Here is a 23,333-nt window from a genome sequence, read left to right as displayed (position 1 = left end):
GAAAATTCTGAATTTTCATTACCACAAATCAGATAAATGAAAGAAGAGAGAAATGGTTATCCTATAATAAGAGAATGTCAGTAGATGTGAAGATTAGGCTTATGTCTAGAAGAATAAAATCCCTGTTGTCAATACTAAAAATGCTTCAGCGGTTTTTTAAAAACCAACTAATTTAAATCATTAAGATAAAAAATGGAAGGATTTAAAATTTGTGTAACTTCTTACTGTCAGAAAGGCAAGTGACAATTTAGATATTTAGAAAGAACTTACGTGGCTCCTGTCAATTCTGCAGGGTGCTCCTGGAGAAGACGGCCGTCCGGGCCCTCCGGGGTCCATAGGAATCAGAGGGCAGCCTGGGAGTATGGGTCTTCCGGGCCCCAAGGGTAGCAGTGTGAGTACAGTGTATAATTTTTTTGACATCTCTTCATAATCCTCCTTTGGAGAAGGTGTGATTTTACCAAATCGATTGAATTTTAGAGTGGCTTCTTTTATTCTTTAGGGCGACCCTGGGAAGCCTGGAGAAGCAGGAAATGCTGGTGTTCCTGGGCAAAGGGTAAAAACACATTTTATGCTAAAGTTAGAAATGTATATGAAACTGTGCAAATTCTCCTACATGGACTCACCTCACAAATTATCTCTGTGTGATACCAGGGAGCTCCAGGGAAAGATGGTGAAGTTGGTCCTTCTGGTCCTGTGGGCCCTCCGGTAGGTGATCGTTCCCCCAGAATGTGTCTGTACCCTGCCGTTTTCAGTGATATTGGCCATTTAGTTAAGAATAAGTTTCTAGAAAAGTGAACAAGATTGTCCAGGATCAAAGGCTTTCAGTTATATATTTTCTTTTGATTCCTGTGATCTGCTGTCTTCTGTCTTTTAAATATGACGAATGTTCTTTTCTTTTAAACTTCTTTAAAAGTCTGATGAGAAAGGCTTCCTCATTGTCCTTACACCTCACAGTTGAAGAATATATCAACTGAGGAAAATCGTTTCTGACAAACAAATATTATTTCAATGTTTTAATTTAAAATGTTTAAATACTGAATTATACCTTTCTTCTAATAATGTATCTTATACAATTTTATGGAAGCCATTTTTGAGCAGGTTATGTTTTCATCCCAGGATTTTAAAATTAAGGCGTTATCAAAATACTTTAGCATATTAGTTTTGGTGTGGGCCAGTTTAAGTATCTTTCTAAGCTATTAGTTGTTATTTTTTACTTATTCTAGTTCTGAAGTTTTGATTCATAATTCTTATGACATTTAGAAATAAACAAATATAAATATTGCCTTTTTAAATAGGATTTTCATATTTAATATATTCAATTTCCCCATAATTTTACTGTTGACTGTGGACATTTTATGTTAGGATCAAAAAATAAATACATCTTCTCTATTGCTTTGCTGGCCTTACAAAGAATCATGAAGACTTCAAATAATACTATTAGGTGACTTTTAACACCAGTTTATTACCTGACAAAAGTGAAAAGCATATGATTAGAAGAAACATAAGAAAATATCAATTCTCCTAGTGGTTCATATAAACAAAAAATAGTTACATATGTATTAATAGCTTTGCCCCTTGGCGCCAGCTGCATTCATGATTTTCTGTCCTTTATGGCTCAGGGTCTCGCTGGAGAAAGAGGAGAACAGGGACCTCCAGGCCCCACTGGCTTTCAGGTATGCACTAATTCAGTTACCCATTTCTTCATCCATTAACGAAAATGCTTTTCTAAAACTTAAAGAGCTATGGTCAAATGCTGTGAAATTCTACAATTTCCAAAAATAATTCCTGTTTTGCTAAGACAGGATAAAGCCATTTGGATAAAAATCAAGCATTTTTATTCAAAGGAAAGGAATGAACTTAGCTTAAAGTTGATAAACCCCCCAAAGTATTAACAAAATAAATAAATGTTATCAGGAATAAAATTTTTCTGAATCCCAACAAAATCTAGTTTAACCTAGTTTTATTGACATAGCGACTAAAAATTTTAATTAAACAAATTTTCATGATTTTTCTACATATATTGGTATGTACATTTTTTATTAACAAGGATAATCATAATTAGTGAAAAGAGCTTTTAGGACTGACTTTAATGTTATGGTTATTTAAATATTGTTCTCAGAGCCATAAAAACTCTAAAAATATGAAAAGCCTTTTGTTCTGCAGGGTTTTTTGTTGTTGTTGCTAAATGATGTGTAGGTAAACATCTAATCCTGTAAATTGACTAATTGCTGTGTTTTGTTAGAAGTAGTTTTAAAAAAATATTTCTGAACAAAATATTTTGCTTAAGGATATAGTTATGGAAACTCCATGGATTAGAAAATGTGAACTATTAATATAGGTCATCTATTAAACTTTCATAGATCCACAAATGTATTTTCTTTTGTTTTAGGGGCTTCCTGGTCCTCCAGGGCCTCCTGGCGAAGGTGGAAAACCAGGGGATCAGGTAAGTGTTTAAATACTCATAACAGCAACGTTAGAAAATTGCTGGCTCATAATACCTTTTTTTCTATGTGAGGCCCTGTTCTGGTTTTCTTTACATACATTTTCTCTTCGGATCCTCAGAACAACCCCATGTACTATGGACTCTTGTTATCTCTGTTTTTACAGAGGAGGAAAATGAGGCACACAGATAACTTTCCCAAAGTCATAAAGCAGATATGACTTGAATCCAGGTCATCTGCTTCCCAAGACTGTGTTCTTAATCACTTCCGTAACTAGAGTTTTGGTGGAGTATTTATAAAGAGCTGTGAACAGATATTAACTATTTCATTTCTGTCATTTTACTGGCCCATCAATTTATCTATTTTCCTTTGTGTGATGCATTTGTCTTCTTAGTCATTCGGTAAAGTTTTGCTGAGTACTGTTTGTGCTTGGCTCTACTAAGCACTTGCCTTAACTGGATGAACGAAATGGATCTGGACCTTGCCCTTCTGTTGTAGTAGAGTAGGTGACTGAGTATATAAACAGACAGTTTTGATAGTAGTGTATTCTAAATGCTATGATAGGGGAGGCACTACGTGTACGGAAACATAAAAGCTGCTCCAAATTTAGACTTAGGGGGTTTGGGAGAAATTTCCCAAATTAATATCTTGTGTGAGATCTGCAGGATGAATGATGTTAAAGGTGGAGGAGAAAAGGTGAGAAAGAAGCACAGGAAATAAGAACAGGTGCAAAGGTGTTCAATGTAAGGAAGGGTTACTAAATCAGGAGAAGGGAGGAGGGTAGAGGGTAGAGGCTGGAGGGGTAGTCAGGGGTAGTCAGGAGCCAGAACACAGAAGGTCTTAACTTATGTATAACTTGTCCTTCATCATTAGAGTAATGGAAATGTCATGAGGGCTTGTAAGAAGGGAATAATATGATCAGATATGGGTTTTAGGAAGATCATGTTGCAGTAAGGGCAATCAATTTCAGAGGATATGATTAGTGGCCTACTTGATAAAATTATCGTCTTTATCGGAGAGAAAAGTTTTAAAATGTTATACTTTTCTTTAGTTAAGAACAAACCGAAACTTTTGGACACATGAGCACAATTCCTAGTAGAATGCTTTTTCCATATTATAGCCTCAAGAAAGATTTACCAAATTGAATAAAATTGAATTGGTTCTATTTAAAGGATAAGTTCCTAACTGGTTTCAAATTTTTCTTTTTATTTATTTTTTTCTCATTGCTTTTAATATCATTTTCTTTCTTTAAAACGTTTTCATGTTCCATTAGGAGATAAAAAGCATTTAGCATATATTTTTGTCTCTTAAAGAACAAATGCATTATATTTGTGAGGTAATGTCTTCATGTTCTTATTGCCAAAAATAAAACATGTAGGTATAATATTTTTATATTTAATATATATTTTTATTGTTTTCTAGAAAAATGTTTTCATCCAATGTATGTGAGATTCTGTCATTTGTGAAAGTATGCATATTTTTCTTTCTTAAATATTGTAAACTAATTCAGCTTTCTAAGTTTGCATTAAAAGAAATTAGTATATGATATGGAAAAATTTCGATTAAATGTTTGAGAGCTGTAAGGCACTGAAAAAAGGTTACTTAAAAAATGAAACATGTATTTATAGGGTGTTCCTGGAGATCCTGGAGCAGTTGGCCCATTAGGACCCAGAGTAAGTATTTTTTCTTTTGTGATTAATTTTGTTTCCCACAGTTCAGTTCGAAAGGGAGTCTTTTATCTTAAACTCAGATTTATTTTACACATTAAATTCTTGTACCAGATAAAAATCAATCATATGAAAAATATTTTGTCCTGTGAAACTAGCATATCCTTGCTTCAAGTTTGTTTCTTAGCATTAAATGAGAACGTTGAATCTTAGTAATAATGGCTTATTCCTAAACTTTCCCCCAATAGAAGCCATATTGAAGAAATATTTTAAACCCATTTTTAGATCAACTATTAAGATTATTTTACATTCCAATGTTCTGCTAGGGAGAACGAGGAAATCCTGGGGAAAGAGGAGAACCAGGAATAACTGGCCTCCCTGGTGAGAAGGGCATGGCTGGAGGACACGGTCCTGATGGTCCAAAGGTAAGTACAGTAGTGATCTCAGTATTTTAAAATGCTCCAAAATAGCTATGCAGCTACACATGAGGGTACTAGAATCAGTTTCTCATATTTTTGCAAGGTAATTTTCTTCTTCAACAGATATTTAACAAGCACTTACTAGGGTTTTTCTTATGACTAAAGAGTTAGCTAAAAAGCAAACTCTCTTCTTTGTGATGGGGATTGTGCTGTCGGTCCACATGGTGGATACATTCCCATATGCAAACACAATCCTTATATTTATATTAATTTTATTAATGATTGCTTGAATAGGTAAGAAATAGAAAATTGCATAATTTGTTAGGAGGTTTTCCTAATCCTATGCTTCGTTTTCTTTGTCTCAGTTTCCACAATTCTGCTTACTGCATACATGAAAATATGTAGGCAGCAATCAGTGCCCTTTCCTTTTGAGTCCCGTTTTGTGACTGGTAGAAGATAATGTGTGCAACTTCAGTATAAACCAAAGTTAGAGAATTTTTCATGATCATACAACATGAGATCTTTTATCATCTCCAGGGTCAAGTGATTGATAAGACCTACTTAAATTTAGTCACTAAATTATCCTGAAAAGGAGCTTAACATCACAGATTTAGTTAAGGCAGAATGAACACTTCTCTAGATGCAATGTCTTCTTTCTTTATTAGATTTTCCTAAGGTGTTGCCAACAAAGAGGGAAAAAAGGCCCCTCTATCTTTTATTTGAATTGGTACTCAATTTTCTCTAAAGGGAAAAGTGGAAAACAAAGCAACAATCAAAAAGCAAACTTGTTTTATTTCAAAAAAATCAACTCAGAAATAACTTTCCCAAATGAAAAAAAATGAGCATTAAGTTAAAATACGTGAAATTGTTGGCATTCAACATTTTTTAACCCACTAAAGCACCAAATTTTGTTGTGGCTCAATCTTAATATATTGGTAGAATCACTCAATATTTGTTCATTTCAGGGCAGTCCAGGTCCATCTGGGACCCCTGGAGATACAGGCCCACCAGGTCTTCAAGGAATGCCGGGAGAAAGAGGAATTGCAGGAACTCCTGGCCCCAAGGGTGACAGAGTAAGTCTGAATTATTTTTTTCAGTTCATCTATTTAGAGATTTCCCTGAGCAAGCTTTTATTTCCACCATCCCAAGCCCAAGTCATTCTTTGATTGGTTCTTTCAATGAATAATTTTTGAGGAGATGCACAATGTCTGACACCATTCTACACTCAAAGGGATACAGCTATGAGCATGACAACTATGACTATGTCCTCATGAAGCATCTGTGTAAAATGTGAGACAATTCGTTGAATAAATGGTACTTTGTGTGTATTCCCAGGGTGGCATAGGAGAGAAAGGCGCTGAAGGTACAGCTGGAAATGATGGTGCTAGAGTAAGTAAAAGCATTTCTTTGTCCATTAGACTGGAAACCAATATCATTACATTATCTTATGAATTTGCCTGAATTTTTCAAAATAAAGTGAATCACATTTTCTTGGTGGTCAGGGTTTGGAGAATGATGACATTTGAGATTTGATGTTCATCACCATGGATACTCATTATACTTACCCTGAATTAGAAAGAGTAAAAACTAAAGTCATTATTCAGAGACCAAAATAAAACAGCATATTTATTGGGCATATGAGATAGAGTCTCTAAGGGGGTGAGGTCCCTCTTCATCTTTCTTTATTATCTTTTAGTTTCATATTTAATTATTTTTCCTATTAAATAATTTTGATGTAATAAACTGGTCTAGATTTCATGCCAGCACAGATGAGTAGAGCTTTATAGCCCAAATTGTGGTAAGTGTTTCTCAGCATATTGGAGCTTGGGGTGAGAAATTTACTATATAGTTAATCATTATTAATATCTTCATCAATAAAGAGTTTGATAAGGTGAATGTGAAAAGAGATGGTCAATCCAAAACTTTGTTTAATGTCATGTCATAAACAAATATTTAACAAGCTTTAGGTCTTCAAAATTAAAAGGTTTTTACATTTACAATTCAAAAAACAAAAGACTAGAAGGACGATATATTTTCCAATATAAATGTTTTTCTCATGTAGAAGCGATTCATCATAGCAATTAATCAAATATTCAACATTTTCTAAACTAGTGTTTGATATTTGATGAAAATTTTCTGCCTCAGTATGACATGCTTTGCTCTTAGCTGTCCATTGTGCCTTGGCAATAGCAGTTGTACTATAAACACAAGATCACGATGATTCAATTAATAATTGCAACATTGTTAATACATTGGTTATATTAGCTTTTGATTAAAAAAATACAGTGAAATGTATAGGAAAATTTTATCTTAGAAGTCATTAACATTTTTTATCTTTTATGAAAAGTTAAATTAAGTGTGAACTTCTTAGTTTAGCAAATTGTGAACAAAAAGTATCTCTTGCCAGGTGGTGCCTGTGGCTCAAAGGAGTAAGGCGCTGACCCCATATGCTGGAGGTCGCAGGTTCAAACCCAGCCCTGGCCAAAAATTGAAAAAAAAAAAAACACAAAAAACTCTTGCCTTTTAGTTAAATCTAATATTTGATTTTAAAAATGGTCTAAGCATATCTTGTATATTTTTTGTACTTTACGTCATGAATGTTCTGGAGTATTGAGTAAGTAGTGTAATACTGTCTGAAGGAGGAATGTATTGATGGCTTATTTTAAGGGGAAATCCGAAATACATACCTAACATACCTATGAACTAACTTTGAAAATGTAGCATAATCAGGCGGCACCTGTGGCTCAAAGGAGTAGGGCACCAGCCCCATATGCCGGAGGTTAAAAAAAAAAAAAAAGAAAAGAAAAGAAAAGAAAATGTAACATAATCACATCAGGACATAAGCAATGACTATTTTTAATGAGGTCAATGTTCAGGAAAGAAAGAAACAAAACAGAGCATTTGCTATGATCTTAAACTAAAGGAAAAAACGAGCACCATGTTTTCTCTGTGTGAAATTTCTGTGAATAGAACTAATGAAGTGCTTTGCATATTTAAGCAAATTCTTTAAGAAAGTGTCTTAAGGAAAATATTGGAAGAATATTGTTCTACTACAGATCCAGAGGATGTAAGAATACAGTTTTCTCAGATTCTTGTCAAAAGTGTAAAATTAAAAAGTCATTTTTGTGTCTTAAGTTTTTTCAGTAGTACAAACAGAAATTGAATGAGGAAAGAATGTTTGGGCTGTGTGAGAAGAGGCAACACACAAATATCAGACAGAGAACTTGTTTTAGAACAGTACTTCAGTCTAGTAAGCAGTTAAAGATAATGACTTCCTGTCAAAAGCTGGATAGTGTCCCCATGTGGTCTCTTTCCTGTGCTCTAAGGTAGAGAACCCATTAATCTAGCTGAGTGCTGACATTCCGTTTCATCTCAAAAGAGTGAAGAAGAAAGCTAAGTCAGGTTCAGTGGCTCATGCCTATAGTCCCAGCTACATTCTTTTACACGCATGTGACCATAGCTGCTGCACTTGAACCTGGGCAACATAAAGAAACCTTATCCAGTTTCCAAAATAAGTAAATGAGAGGGAAGGGAGGGGAGAGAAAGGGAAAGGAAGAGAGAGAGAAAGGAGGGGGAGAAGAAAAAGCAAGAGGAGGAGAAGGAGGAAGGAAGGAAGGGAGGGAGGGAGGAAGGGAAATGCTTTAGCAAACAGTATGCTATTATAATAATAGCATGTAACCTTGCTATTATACTTTAGTAATAAAGTAATATACACAAAAGAAGAAACCTCCTTTTCAATCTATGCTGTAATTGCAAAATCAATATTAGCAAAATTAAATAAGCTAAGAAAGAATCATTGTAGAAGAATAGCATTAATTTATCACTCATGTTTGAAGGTAGTTTTATGTATGCATGAGTTTGTTGAGTTGGTGAAGAAAGGAAAGCCTTCTGTAGAGAAACCTGGTGGAAATGCTTTAAGACTTTTAGAAAAATCTTGAAAAGGTACAGATTATATAATTTACAATTGATAACAATTTGCAGATAGCTGAGCTAAAACAAAATAGCCCTTTCTTTTTATGCATAAAGATCCCTGTACATTTTTCCCCTCATATGGCTTATGTTCTATTAATTAACAGGGTCTTCCAGGTCCCTTGGGCCCTCCAGGTCCTGCAGGTCCCACTGGAGAAAAGGTAAGCCTCAAGCTGTTATTTTATGGACTCAAAATCACTGTCTGCTCCTACCAGTGCCCAGTGTCTTGCAATTACATTGTGTTTTGCTGCTGCTCTGGACAATAACCACCTAAAATCTGCCTTGTAGGGTGAACCTGGTCCTCGAGGTTTAGTGGGCCCTCCTGGCTCCCGTGGAAATCCTGTAAGTGACAGTATTTTGCTGTTCTTTAGTGTGATATTAAGCAAAAGAAAAAATCATTTTGTTTTGATATTTATGCAAAACCAAGAGACCTCTTTTCTACTCTGATATTGGGAATTTTATTCTATGACCTATATGTTTGCATCACCCTTGAGGATCTTCCTCAAATAATATGTGTAATTCCTTTCTATGTATATGTTAAACTATGCCAAATTTATATAATTGTATTGTAAAATACTGTTCCTGTTTAGAATAATGGATGAAGATTACAGTAATGTTTGTCTTCTCTTAGGGTTCTCGTGGTGAAAATGGCCCAACCGGGGCTGTTGGGTTTGCTGGACCCCAGGTATAACTTTCAAATTTTCCTCATTTATAAACAGACATTGCTTTTGTTATATTGATAAGGCTAATGGGGTTAATTATCATTGTCTTATGTTTTGAAGGGATATTAATAATTCTAGAAAGTTTATGGCTTTCTCATTTTCAATGCATTTTTCACAGACTGGCACCAAAATTGATGTTTGAGTTTATATAATTACTTGTTATGACAAAAATGTGGTGGGATAGCTTATTATTCAGGCTTTCTTCAAAGATCTTGTCAGCGAACTCTTTTCAACTGTGCTTTAATACTGATTACAAAGCACCATTGCATAATATATGATTAGTTGATATGTTAATAATCATTACTATGAAACAATTTACCTGTAGGTCATACAGTCAGTTACTTATTTGTGCAACTGCATATAGGGTCCTGATGGGCAGCCTGGGGTGAAAGGAGAACCTGGAGAGCCAGGACAGAAGGGAGATGCTGGTTCTCCTGGACCACAAGGGCTGGCAGGATCCCCTGGCCCTCATGTAAGTTAAAAAAAAGGTATAAGTTGAGTCCAGTGCCTGAAGTTTGGAGTGTGTATTCAGCCTATTTTGCTTTACTACAGTGATCTTCTGTTTGTTTCTTTTTATGTAGGGTCCTAACGGTGTTCCTGGACTAAAAGGTGGCCGAGGAACCCAGGGTCCACCGGTAAGTTGGTTGGATGTTCTGAGAATTATGTACAATTAGTTACAGATATTTAGTACTTCCTGTTCATGTAAAAAAGCTAATCTTCATCTGAGCTGTAACAAAAAGTTATTTCTTGTATCAACTGTATAATTCAAAGGCCCCTTACCTTACATAGAGATTTGAGTTAAAATTAGTTTTGTAATTTTAGAGACCCAGCTGCCTCAAATGCAGTACAAATAGTATATTATTTATATGAAGGGATGAATGGTGTCAAAGAACTGTATATAATTTGATTATTTAAAATAGTACTGTAATTCTAGCCCTACTTGTATTTGTTCAAGATAAATGAAAAGTGTAATGATAAAAATAGCATCCTTCCTACTAATTAATCTAGACTCATTTCCAAAAATACATGTATGCATGAGATGAAAAAATGTATTGGTCACAACATGGAAAGGAATCTAAAGGCCTAAGACTTCTCATGAAAAGATATATCTTTGAAATATATATGTTAACTTATTAAAATTATTTGAAAATTACTTATATGCTATATTTTAGGGTGCTACTGGATTTCCTGGTTCTGCTGGCAGAGTTGGACCTCCAGGCCCTACTGTAAGTCAACTTGGTTATTCAAGTCACTGATAGTGGAATAACTATACACACACACATATATACTGCATATATATATGTATATACATATGTGTGTGTGTGTGTGTAGAAATGATTACTTTTTTAAAAATTCCTTAATGGTTTGTTTTCTTATTTAATAACTCTTATCATAATAATTCATACTAGTATTTCACCAAAGCAAGTTCATATTCAATAATACAGAATTTCTTAGAGGAGTTATTTAGAAGTTCTTTTTAGTCTCAATGTTTGACCATTATTCAATTTGGGTATTAAATCTTTAGAGTATTATGTACTAATAGTGATCCCCTTCAGGTAGTAAGCTTTTCTAAAACTTTCTTTAATACATGTTATTCTTTAATTTTAAGATCAGGGCAGACCAAATAACCTATTATATATTCATTGTTGAGAGTAGAGCCTTAAATATGTTTGAAAATTCAAGTTTTAAAATTTCATTACTCTTTTGAATGAAAATGATTCAACAGAAATTGTCTGCAAATGATATTTGTATTTTCTCCTAGATACTCAATCTACCAATACATTTTCTTTGTTTTGTTTTGCTAAAGTTCTACGAAATGACTGGTTATCTAACAGGAGACATGAACCTGTGTGCCTCGGACATCTGTGTGTGAGGCAGATGCCATTGTGTCACACCCTCCTCACCTAGCTTCCACTTTGCCCTCTGGGTGTTTCTTCCTCTGTTATACTAGGGAGCTGTAGGACCTGCGGGACCCTTAGGGGAACCTGGGAAGGAGGGACCTCCAGGTCTACGTGGGGACCCTGGCTCTCATGGGCGAGTGGGAGATCGAGGACCAGCTGGCCCTCCTGGTGGTCCAGGGGACAAAGGGGATCCTGGAGAAGATGGACAATCTGTGAGTTTGGAATTTTTGTTCTACATCACTTCCAGTTGAGACATTTACAAATAGAAATTCACAATAATTAGCACAACTAAGAAATTATGTAAAAATAATGATTAGCAGATTCATAAATCCTTTAAGTGCATTATACCCTGTAATTTACAATTCTCTATTTTAGAAGAAAACAGTATATGTGAGATTTTTTTTAAAAAGTAATGGATATGATGTCCAAATTTAAACCAAAACTTTCTTTGTTAAATACGCATATGAAGAATTTTTAAAAAATGTTACTTTATTTTATATCCAAATGCCTCTAAATATTAATCTATTTAGTTAAATATTTATTTTTCAATCATTTTAAAAGGAGAAAAAATATTTTTTTCTAAACAGTTCTAAACCTCTTTTAGTCAGTCATTCTTCACATTACTTTTCAAATTCCTTTCTGACTGATGAGCTGTTTTTACCTTTAAATATAGTTAAAGTCTGCGGGTGGATTACAACTAATGACTACTTACACATAGCATGGTTGGGTGAAACAGAGAACTTTTTTTATTTCTTACTGAAAAATATGTAAAACTGTAATCAATTTATAATAAATTTCTCAGATTAGGTTTTACCTTGGAGAATTTCTAATTATTGTTTATATTTGACATTAGGGTCCAGATGGTCCCCCTGGTCCAGCTGGAACTACTGGGCAAAGAGGAATAGTTGGCATGCCTGGGCAACGTGGAGAGCGGGGCATGCCTGGTCTGCCAGGCCCAGCGGTGAGTAGCTTAATTGGTCAATATTTCAGCTGATTTGTGCAATAAAACTTTTAAGGGGAATTGGTATTTTTTTGCTTAGTAAATAGATCTAAACAGTTTCATACTGACATACATTCTGAGTATCTTAAAAACCTTTTGATGTTAAATGTCAAATTCTTAATTACCTTACAAAGTCTTTGAAAAATATATTTATTTAACCCAGGACCAGTGAAGCAGACAAATAAGGATATGGCTTTTTGGTGACTTTTAAATCTTTCTTCAAAGACTAAAAAGATCCCTGGAGCTAGAGAAGGGGGATAATCTCCTGGTGAGGTGGTAGTGTCTTTTTAAATAAACATGCTTAACAAAAACACCATATTTCATAGTTAACCACCAAAGGGAAGATATGGTCAAGCTAAAGTAATATTAGAGGTGAATGTAGGGTAAACTATAAAGAAAGACTCTGAAGGTAATCTCCTGGTCTCTGGAGAGTGCTTAAGAATCTCATATTCCCTGGAGTACGGATAAAAGTTTGATTTGATGTTAGCTTTGAGAAGATTAAATTTTATCACTAGAATATTGCAATATTTGAGGAACAAAAAACATTTTTTTTTATGGAATATAGATAGAGAGATGTACTCTTGGACTCTTGGAACTGGGAGAGATCTGGATAAAAGCCGAAACTATAACATTTGGAGTTAAGAGATGCCTCATTAGTATCAGAAGTAAGCTGAGGGTCTAAAAGAAAATCTGTCAGTAGTGAGACCTGACTACCAGAATGTAGAAATAAAATAAGACCAAGTAGGAGTGAAAAAGGATGAGTGTGTGTTACTAATGATACAGATTCCAAATGGGCAACTAGAACTGACGATAGTATATATGGTTAGAAGCCAAAATCCACACCTGAGCTGTGGCAAAGGATGCAGTTTGGTCCCTTTCATATGCCAGGAGGAATGTGATAAGAGGTGGGCATTCCTCTGAGAAGGCATTTACAGTGACGTGGGTGTTGTAGATAATGCAAAATTATTATGAAAGAGTGACTGAGGTGACATTGGGAGAAACATAGCCTTTATGGCAATTAGCATTCTTCAGTTTCTTCAGAAGTGGATGAAATATTTATACTTCTATTTCAGGGCACACCAGGAAAAGTAGGGCCAACTGGTGCAACAGGAGATAAAGGTCCACCTGGACCGGTGGGACCCCCCGGCTCTAATGGTCCTGTAGGGGAACCTGGACCAGAAGTGAGTACTGCGGTGAAAGCAATTCTCTTGCTATCGCATGTCATGGAGACAACTTTTTCATTTAGAAATTGATTTAGAAATTTAGAAATTGAATGCGCATTTGACCTTAAGAAAGTTTCTTAGTAATGTTATTTGATGTACCCTACTTCCCCAGAATTGGCTAAATGATGACAGAAAGGAAAGGTCACAAGATCAGTGCCCTTGCACTGACCTTCCTGGAGCTAAGTATTTTAGTTGATTAGACTGTTGCCAAATTGCTTTGAAGGTGAAAGGTCACATCCATTCATTCTGTCTCTTGTTATTGTTTCATCTTGTAATGGTATATTTATCAAAATTGCCAACTTCTATGGTGACAGGATTAAAATAACTATTATAACTTCTGAAAAGGGCAAAGTAAATAGAGCCCATTTTACTTAAATATTACTATACTGTGACATAATGAAGGTCATGTTCCTTTAGGCTCTTTTGAGAGGAAATCAGTTTTTGATAGGCAATTTGACAAGTTAAAAGTTGGGTTATCTTCTATTTAGTGCTTTAATGAGTGAATCACTAATTAATGTCACATTTTCTTGAAAGAAATAAGAAATGGCTTTTAGAGCAATTTTTGATCAAATAGAATAAACATAGTTCTTGAAAATCCAGATGAAATAGGGAGAAAAGTTTATATGTATTTTAAAAAGTAATTTAATATCTAAACACAGTTATTTGCTTTCAAGATTTTAAAGACATTAGTGGATAAACTTAAATAATTGAGTGAGAAAAACCATTCATTGGTAAAAGAAACAAAACCTAAATGATAAGAATGTAATTATTACCTATTTATTTCAAAGCACTTGAGAACATTTTTCTTTTCTAAAAAGAGAATAAATAGAAATGAAGAACTTAAATCAATTATGAATGTGTTAATATTTTTACAGTAATTCAAAATAATAAAAAAAGAACAGAATCCATTCTTCTACTGAGATTTCCCTAAATTCTAATTTATAGTTTATAAAAGATACGTGTAAAACATTCTGCCATTTTCCTGATAATTGGAATGAGATTTGTTTCATTTTTCTATTAATTGGTTTTTCCAATACTATGTTTTTCCAATACTATTCTTTATAGGGTCCAGCCGGAAATGATGGTACTCCGGGACGGGATGGTGCTGTTGGTGAACGTGTAAGAACAATTTCTCAGATTCGTAAACCTGAAGTTGTGTCAATCTGAAATTGTAATTTTAGAATTATGGTCAATCTAAAATCTTTCTGATTTTGCTATCATGTTAAAAAGCTACCATTTGTCCTCATAGCTGCAATGTAGCTCTGATTTTTCTGATTAAAACCCCTTTTTTATAAGGTCACAACTTGTAAGTGAAATGAGATTTGAATAAACAGAACAGTAAGGTTTTTTTTTATTTTTTATTAAGAGCAGAGCTTTAACCTTTGGTGCAGCACAATGGCTTTGATGAGAGGATACAAATGGAATGTTCTAAATTTCCAATTCATTCACAGAAGTTATATTTTTGTGCATGTGACCTATAAATTCTCTGCTCAGCCCCTAAAGTGAATTAATGCCCTATTGAAAATTGGCCACGTGGGTTTCTAAACATGTATATTCCATGATGTGTTTTAGACTTAAAATATGCTGAACTAAAAATATTCTTAATTTTATCTGCAAGCTCTAGTTGTTTTTAGCAGATGCACAGTTGTCTCAGGCTCCACATCAGGCCACTAGAGGCAAAAGTTACTCCCCACACCAGCTATTATGATGGCTTAGGTTTTGTACACTGCAGTCTTACCATGTAGCAAAATGGATTTGGAATTAGGCAGACTTGATTTGGAATCTTCAGTCCTTATGTAACTTTCCATGTGATCTTTGGCATATTTTCTGAATCTTAAGTGTCTGAGATTAAAATACTTTAAATGTAATTTGTTCCTATACCATTGGACATGTGTGTGATGACATGTTTGAAGAATCTAGTACAGGAAGACACTCAACTTCATGCTAAAAGCAAGGAGAAAAAAGAGTATTTAGGAATACTAGGCTAAGTTTCCACTCATCTACCATAATCACAGAGACTATAAATTCTCTTGCACCATGCTATTCCTGTGGTCATTAAACCCTTTGTACTGCAGTAATTCTCAAAGATTTTGCTATTAAACCCCCAGAAATAAATTTGAAAATCTATGAGATCTGATGCACATTTTAAGTTGGCATTATATTTCTTAAAAATTACAAGTTTAAAGAGTTACCAAGGAGTAATTCCTGGTAAATTTTAAATGTGTATGTACTTTAAATGTATTTTTTCCCAAAATGTTAAAGTTGACAATTTAGCTTATTCGTTTATTATGTGTCTGTTCTATAACTTAATTGCCCAAAGTTGCCAAATTAATCAGTTAAATCAGTCTTAATTTTTGTTAGAAAATGTAGTCTGGCTCTACTTTTCAAATCAAATAATTATGTCCATACACATTCATATAATGATTATGTCACTTCTAACTTCTTAGGGAGAAAAATATGTGGAGCTTTGTCATAATTGGGTTCTTTGGATCAAATGCAAAGCAGCCTCTTTATTTCCAAACCTCCTTTAGCTTTATTCTCAAGTGAACTGTTCGTTCTGAACGAGTCCCCTAGTTTAGTGCCTATAGGTATTTATCCTTGGTACATCGTATTGTAATAAGATTGGAGATGGTACCATTTCTGCTTTCTTTCACAAAAGGGGAAAATGAGAAGGCTGATAAAAGTGGAGTTTTCTGGGGGGAAAAACACATATGGAGATGAAAATATGGATGGGTATTTCCTTAAAATGTTGCTTGTTTTCGCACTACATTTAGAAGGTCTTTTGTGTATTCCAAGTGCACAGATATTGCTGGCCTAGGAAACATGTTGAATTCTGGAGGTAACCACTTCTACAGTCCAGCAGTCTTGACTGTGAGAACAATAGGGTGGAGATGAGGGCAGGGAGGAGATCTGAAAGTGAGGACAAATAATTCTATTATCCTAATTTAATTTATTAGTTAGTAAATGTGAGTAGAATACTTAAGTGAAATATGAGAAAAATATATTTTAAGGGTATTTTTTTCTATTAATACATGAGTAACAAGAACATATAGAGTATTGTTATTGTAGAATAAATGTTAAAAGAAGAATGACATAACAATGACGTGGTGGTTATTTTCATCAGGGTGATCGTGGAGACCCTGGGCCGGCTGGTCTACCAGGCTCCCAGGGTGCCCCTGGAACTCCTGGCCCTGTTGGAGCCCCAGGAGATGCAGGACAAAGAGGAGACCCGGTGAGGAGGGATCCGTTTCACACTGACAGTTGTGCATGTGGACATGCTGTGTCGTAAACTACATATGTACACGTATGCAATCACACATGGGCATTTCATTAAGGACTTTAAACAAAGAGTGGTAAATAGTGAATTAGGAATTAGTACATATTTTTTATTCTTAAAGGAAAGATTTCATTTCTAATAGATATTTAAAAATACTGATGCTTTGCCTTATATCGTTTAAAAATGCTGTAATTTATAGGGAATGTAATAAGTATGCATCATAGTGAAGGTAAGGAAGTCGTGTCTCATGGTGTTCAACTAAAGGGATCTTCATTCACTGAAGTCAGTGAACAAAATTAATGGTAAAAGTATCCCTGGATTTATAGTGAACACATTCTTACCTAATATGAATATTTACCTGACTTCAATTAATCATAAGTGTATGCACAGAGATATATGTATACTACATACATATGTAAGCATCCAAATATGAACACGTACTTTTGACATCTTATATCTATAAAATATATGCATATGCTAATGTTTGTGAAAATTTCTCCTAGGGTTCTCGGGGTCCTATAGGACCACCTGGTCGAGCTGGAAAACGTGGTTTACCTGTAAGTTCTCTATTTTTCTTAAATTTTTTTTTCTTAAGTATATACCCAAAGAAGCATGATTTTAGATCCATAAATAAAAATGCTAAATTTCTTAATCTTGAATAAAAATATTAATTTAAAATAATACGAAAGTTTACATTTGTTTTTATAATTTTAACAGAGCTTCTTTGAATTTAACTATGAATTCTTTCAATAATCAATGAAGATTTCCAGTTTAATCGTTATTATACATTTGTGAATGAATCATGTCTTAGCTGTCTCATAGGTTGTATTTCTTTCATACTCATCATATAACTCAATGTTTATATTCATAAAAAATAATTGTATCCTTTATATCATGGCCATATTTTTCTCAGCTTTGATTTGAGCTTAAATGACACAGATTTCATAGTTTGAGATTAACTGACATAGATTTCATAGCAGCATTTCAAGTGAATGGTTTTCTAAATGGTTATAGAGACAATATAGTTTTGTTTTCATGAATAAATACATTTTAGTTAATAATTTATTATAAACTATTGAAAATTTGGGCCATCCCTCAAATAAGAGAACTTTTCTAACATTTTGAGAGGCTTAAGGCTGATTTGGATAGAATACAAATTTCTAATGCTATAGAATATGTAAACTGATATATGCTGATATATGTAAACTGATTTCTTATGCTACTGAAATCTAGTCTTATTTTCATTATTAAAAGATTTCCTTATTGTCTGGCAATTAGAAAATCCAGATTGAAAAAAAGAGTGGAACAAAACAGAAACAAAAAGAAAAAGGAAAAATTAACCCTTGATCAAATAATTTTCATCTTTTCTCTGGGTATCGCTTCTGTCTCCAAATAAAATCCTAACTATGGCTTTTTAAATTTCCTCAGGATTAGGATTGCTGGATATTGCAGATATGGGGATAATAGAGTTTCTTTGTATTGTCTTTAACGGATAGTGGCTTAATGATGATAGAAGTTTGGTTTTTTCAAATAAGTTTTTACCAATTTCTTAATATAGTTCCAGCTATCATCCAGTTAGTTTATTTCCATATGCAAATTTAAAAACATTTCAGGCTGGATGGAGGATTGCTTGAGATTAGAAGTTTGTGATCACCTGAGCAAGTGCAAGTTTCTGTCTCTATTAAAAATAGAAAAATTAGCTGGGCCTTCTGGTGTGTGCCTATAGTCCAGTAATCAGGAGGCTGAGGCAAGAAGATTGGTTAAGCCCAGGAATTTGAGGTTGCAATGAGGTACAATGATGCCAGAGCACTTAACCTGGGGCAGCAGAGCTGGACTGTGTCTCAAAAATAAAAAAAAAATTTAGTCTTAAGGGAAGATAAGTAGGATACTTTTTTAATTAAAAAAAAATCTGTCTATAGCTGCAATATTGTATACAGTATCAGCTAAATATATAAAATATAATCTTTAGAAAACATTTTGGATAAGCTTGATCAAACTTAAAAGTATCTCATTTTAGTATGAATGTAGGATAAACATTTTACAAACTGAATCTTTAGGAAGATTATATTATATATCTCTTTCAGTGATCATTTACCATTTCTTAGACATAACCCCCAAATTTCTAGGTCTAATGCTATTTAGATAAGTAAATGTGTTAGTATATATAAAAATGTTATTTAAAATTGTAGTTAAGTACAGTGGTGAAAAGTAAAATTGTAGTCAATTCTAGTCCCAATAAACAATATGCATGTCATGACTCTATTTCTAGGGACCACAAGGACCTCGTGGAGACAAAGGTGATCACGGAGACCGAGGTGACCGAGGTCAGAAGGGCCACAGAGGCTTCACTGGTCTTCAGGGTCTTCCTGGCCCTCCTGTAAGTTATCTAAATATTATGCTGCCATCCATGGGAAAACACACAGGTGTCTTGACATGAACATTTATCTGTCTGTAAAATGTATGGATGTTTATATATTATAAATGTATTTTAAAGGATATCTTGAATAACAAATGACACAATATAATTGTCAATAACAAGCTATAATTTTGCAGGGAAGAAGTAAAGCAAGAAGCTTACCCACTTTTATTCCTATGGTTGTTTTTAGTCAACTCATGAAGCTATTGCAGAGATCAATGGCTTTAGGAAAGTAATTAATACTGCTAAAGTTAATGATAATATGTTTTGGTCATGGCATGATGAAGGATCTAAATATTTTGGCCACATTTTCAATTTATTTCTACTTAGGGCCCAAATGGTGAACAAGGAAGTGCTGGAATCCCTGGACCCTTTGGCCCCAGAGTAAGTAACAAAAATTAATAAATTGGTAACATAACTAGTGGTGATATACTGGTAAGGCTTGAGTATCGTTTGTATGGTGCTGAAGCTGGGGTTGGCTTATGTTCTCTGAAGATGGCAGCAAACGTAGGAGACAAGCCTGTCAGCAATTAAGTAGAACTATCCTGAAACACAACATACTACCTAATGGGACCACGGTCAAATTTCTTACCTAAGATTTGAATATGTTCCATCTGTAAGTTCATTCTCCTACTTTCTGTTAATTTAAATTTCCATTGAACTTGTACTCTTTGAAATATAATAGGACTTACAATGAAATGGAGGGAGATTTTGAGCCAGAATATATTTTTTCCTTTAAGTAATGGTGATAATTACTTAGTTTCAGAAGTAATTTGCCTAAGGCTAGTTTGGAACGGAATCATAAAGTGAAACAATATTTGAGGCTTTTGAAAATTCTCCTTTATTAATCCTGTCTGTAAGAAGTCATTAGTATCATCAGGCAATTGACACATGTAATTATTTAGGAAAATAGAAGAGATCCTAGAAAAAGCTAGAAAATTAATCAGAAAAATTCTGCTCTGTCTAATAAAGTATAAATAAATTATACATAAAATTGAGAAAAGTAACATAAAAATTACTGTGATGCAATAAGATTCTGGGACAGAAGCACCCAAATTTCACTTCCAACAAGCACTAAAACTTCTGTCATTTTCCGGTGTCAAGTTAATTGAATTTCCAATTATGTTTACAATATTTGAGATTTGATGAAACTATTACTGCCAATAAAATTAGATAAGTAGGCCATTAAATTTTTAACTCATGCTGGTCTTTTACCAGGCATGGATAGAAAATTCCTGTGTGATGAAATCATAAATGTTACAAAATACTAGAAATCCCTCTCTTAGTCATTAAGGAAATGAACTTGAGAAATCAATGTAATGCTCCTTATGGAGAATAGTTCTCTGTTGTTAGCTATTAATTTATTTTTTAAAATGGTTCTTTAGTTAGAAAAAGAAATCATAAACTCTGTCTCCATAGAATCTAAAATAGTCTTTGTCTCTTTCAGGGCCCCCCAGGCCCAGTTGGTCCTTCGGGTAAAGAAGGAAACCCTGGGCCACTTGGCCCGATTGGACCTCCAGGTGTGCGGGGCAGTATAGGAGAAGCAGGACCTGAGGTAAAGTCACAAAGGTTTGCGTACAAGAGATGGTGTGGATTTCAATAGTTTGGATTCCATGCAAGTAACGTTTGTGCAGCTAATGGATAAGAGAAAGAAGGGACCCTGAAAACAAACCAGGAAGTCACATAATAATCTGTGTAATAATTATTTTTGAATATTTTAATAGAGGTTATATAGAATATATAAAATCAGAGTCCAAGCTACCTAGGACTTGACATAATATGATATCAATGAGAGAAAATAGCAAGTCATGATTGTATTTACAGTTAAAGTTCTGAAAATGTTGCTTTTCTCTAAACGGCAGCAAGTAGTATTCTAAATGTCTGTAAGGTGTAGTTTCCATTGTATGAAAACTTCATAAAAATGCTGGAAAATGAAGAGTACAAAATTGAAGTTTCCCTCCATTCAAAATGATACTCAGGGAGGAATTCAATTAAGAATTGTCATAAAAAATTAAAATATTAATGAAGATTGAAGATGATACAATACTATTAACCATTAGGTAGACTCCTGCCTCTCAGGCTTTTGAAAGACTTCTTCCGACCTGTTCTGCGCGCAAGAGCATGCGTGGGCACGTGGCTTATGCTTCCCTCACTCCTGCTTCTTCCATCTTCATCTTGCTTTCTCCTCATTTTGTCTTCACTTTTTAATGGCAAGCCCATTAAGCCAAATATTTATTTATTTTCCACCTGTAAACAAGTAGTCACAAACCAGGGAGGGAAGGACAGTTGACTTTTATTTTTGTATTTAATTGACACGAATGTAAAGGGGACAGCTCAGGGTTGTTTTGGAGCCTGTTGACTTTGGATCTCGACCTGTGATTTTCTTTTCTAAATGAAAACTCCTGGTAGTGAGCAGGACACAGTTGAGAAGGAGTGTGCCGAGCACTTTGGTTGGCAAAGTTAGCAGGTGAGCTCTGCTGCATTAGGTGTTAGATTCCAGGACTTCTTTCGTTGTTGTTGTTGTTTGCTAAATCTTGAAGAAACATGTGCCTCAGCCTAGATGTTTGTCTTTTCTGTACTTAATACCTGACAGTTTGACTGCCAGTCATGCCTTGGCAGGGGCCGGGCTTACTGGTGGTAGATTAGTGGCATCACAGTACAAACCGCAGTGACTGCCACACGGCTGGGTGTGTGAGTGTTTTCAGGGAATGCAGGAGTATTAAGGACAACTCCTTCACTCCACGTGCTTTGCTCATTTACCTGTGAACTTAATTGTAAACTTTCAGGTATTGTTGTACAAATAAAGGACTCATTTTCTGTTTCTTGTAACTAGAAATAAAAACTCAGTGATTTATTATTTATTATATGGATTAAATGCCCTCACATTATCTATGAGCGAATGGAATGCTTTTCCTACTTATTTATTTCTCCAGCTGTGAATAGAAAATACCTATAGCATTGGAATACCTTTGATTTATGTGGCTCTGGATGGACTATATTTTGTGGTTCAGTGGCCCGTGACAGAAAAAATTTCTTTTTCCTTGAGATTCACGTAAAAGAATGCATGGAATCAATATAAGCTAAGACCTTACAGGAAACACACACACACACAATACATTCTATTGTTGAGCCACAGGCGCTGCCCCACAACACATTCTAAAGCGTTTTCAGAGTGAGGAAACACTGTTAGTTAAGGTGACTTATACAGAACCATGTAACATGTACCTTCAGGTCTTGCTCTCCACATGAGATGTGGAATCTGTGTCTCTCCAGCTTGTCACTTGGTTCTTGAAGTTGCTGAGTTCTTCCTTGAGGAAATGTAGAAAGGAGTTAATAGAGAGAATGAATTCACTTCCTACCCTCTGCCACTTTTTGTGCCTTTACTATCTCTAGTAGTTTTGATTTGGCAAAAAAAAAAAAAAAAAGCAAGAGTGTTTTGTTTGGTTGTCTGTTTGTTTCTTTTGTAGTTTTGGTTGGGGCTGGGCTCGAACTTGCCACCCCAGTATATGGGGCTGGCGCCCTACTCCTTGAGCCACAGGCACCGCCCCTGGATGTTCTTTATATATGTCAATTAAAAGGCTAAGGAGAACATTTTTTTCAATTTTGCTTAGTATATATACTTTTAAAATTCATCTTCATTAGTGCATATGAAAAGATTTTATAAGTCCTCCTCATCCCCATTTCAAAGTAGGGAGAAATGCTCGGGTGGGTTTTTCTTATGGATATTTCTTTGTGTTGAAGTGTTTTATAGAACAAGCACCCAAAACTTCCTTGCATCCTTTGTTCACCTACTGTCTAAAAATACTTTTGAAACATTTTGGTTGTACCTTTTCCAAAATAGTTTGGAAATGAATGCATATATTTGCATGTTCTTAACAATAAAATATATCATATCTTTAAACATCAGAGCAAATATTTTGTTCTTTGATCCTTATGTATCTCAGATGATGACTTGCAGAGATGTTGCCTGAAAACCAGTTAAGCAATGTTATAGCTTGGAGGCAAGCTCCATCTAGTCACAAATGGGCATGAGCCATAGATCTCTCAGTATCGCCAGATTGGCATGTCACAGTATAGCTGCCCATGTACCAAGTCCCATCAGTTCAGTAAAACAAAATCAATGTGTTAACTGGAAGGTCTTTCCAATTTCTTTTTAACTAGGGCCCTCCTGGTGAACCTGGCCCACCTGGCCCTCCAGGTCCCCCTGGCCACCTCACAGCTGCTCTAGGGGATATCATGGGACACTATGATGAAAGCATGCCAGATCCACTTCCAGAGTTTACTGAAGATCAGGCAGC

The 23,333-nt window shown here is 34.7% G+C and overlaps 1 protein-coding gene across 1 annotated transcript in view; it reads left to right on the top strand.

Moving 5' to 3' along the window:
• Positions 1-23,333, top strand: part of COL5A2 (collagen type V alpha 2 chain) — a 136,810-nt gene that overhangs the window by 108,011 nt on the left and 5,466 nt on the right. The window contains exons 27-51 of the mRNA XM_012812200.2: positions 293-391; positions 500-553; positions 652-705; positions 1,620-1,673; positions 2,390-2,443; positions 4,070-4,114; positions 4,435-4,533; positions 5,493-5,600; positions 5,863-5,916; positions 8,604-8,657; positions 8,785-8,838; positions 9,128-9,181; positions 9,583-9,690; positions 9,800-9,853; positions 10,391-10,444; positions 11,170-11,331; positions 11,973-12,080; positions 13,193-13,300; positions 14,408-14,461; positions 16,467-16,574; positions 17,123-17,176; positions 18,889-18,996; positions 19,366-19,419; positions 20,483-20,590; positions 23,197-23,328. Of these exons, the coding sequence (XP_012667654.1) occupies positions 293-391; positions 500-553; positions 652-705; positions 1,620-1,673; positions 2,390-2,443; positions 4,070-4,114; positions 4,435-4,533; positions 5,493-5,600; positions 5,863-5,916; positions 8,604-8,657; positions 8,785-8,838; positions 9,128-9,181; positions 9,583-9,690; positions 9,800-9,853; positions 10,391-10,444; positions 11,170-11,331; positions 11,973-12,080; positions 13,193-13,300; positions 14,408-14,461; positions 16,467-16,574; positions 17,123-17,176; positions 18,889-18,996; positions 19,366-19,419; positions 20,483-20,590; positions 23,197-23,328 (1,995 nt within the window). The remainder of the gene's footprint in view (positions 1-292; positions 392-499; positions 554-651; positions 706-1,619; positions 1,674-2,389; positions 2,444-4,069; positions 4,115-4,434; positions 4,534-5,492; positions 5,601-5,862; positions 5,917-8,603; positions 8,658-8,784; positions 8,839-9,127; positions 9,182-9,582; positions 9,691-9,799; positions 9,854-10,390; positions 10,445-11,169; positions 11,332-11,972; positions 12,081-13,192; positions 13,301-14,407; positions 14,462-16,466; positions 16,575-17,122; positions 17,177-18,888; positions 18,997-19,365; positions 19,420-20,482; positions 20,591-23,196; positions 23,329-23,333) is intronic.

This window comes from Otolemur garnettii, unplaced genomic scaffold, assembly GCF_000181295.1.
Source record: "Otolemur garnettii isolate 467f Iridium unplaced genomic scaffold, OtoGar3 scaffold00195, whole genome shotgun sequence".
Lineage (NCBI taxonomy): Eukaryota > Metazoa > Chordata > Mammalia > Primates > Galagidae > Otolemur > Otolemur garnettii.
Note: the sequence above shows the minus strand (reverse complement) of the source record. Positions and strands in the feature narration are given on the sequence as shown.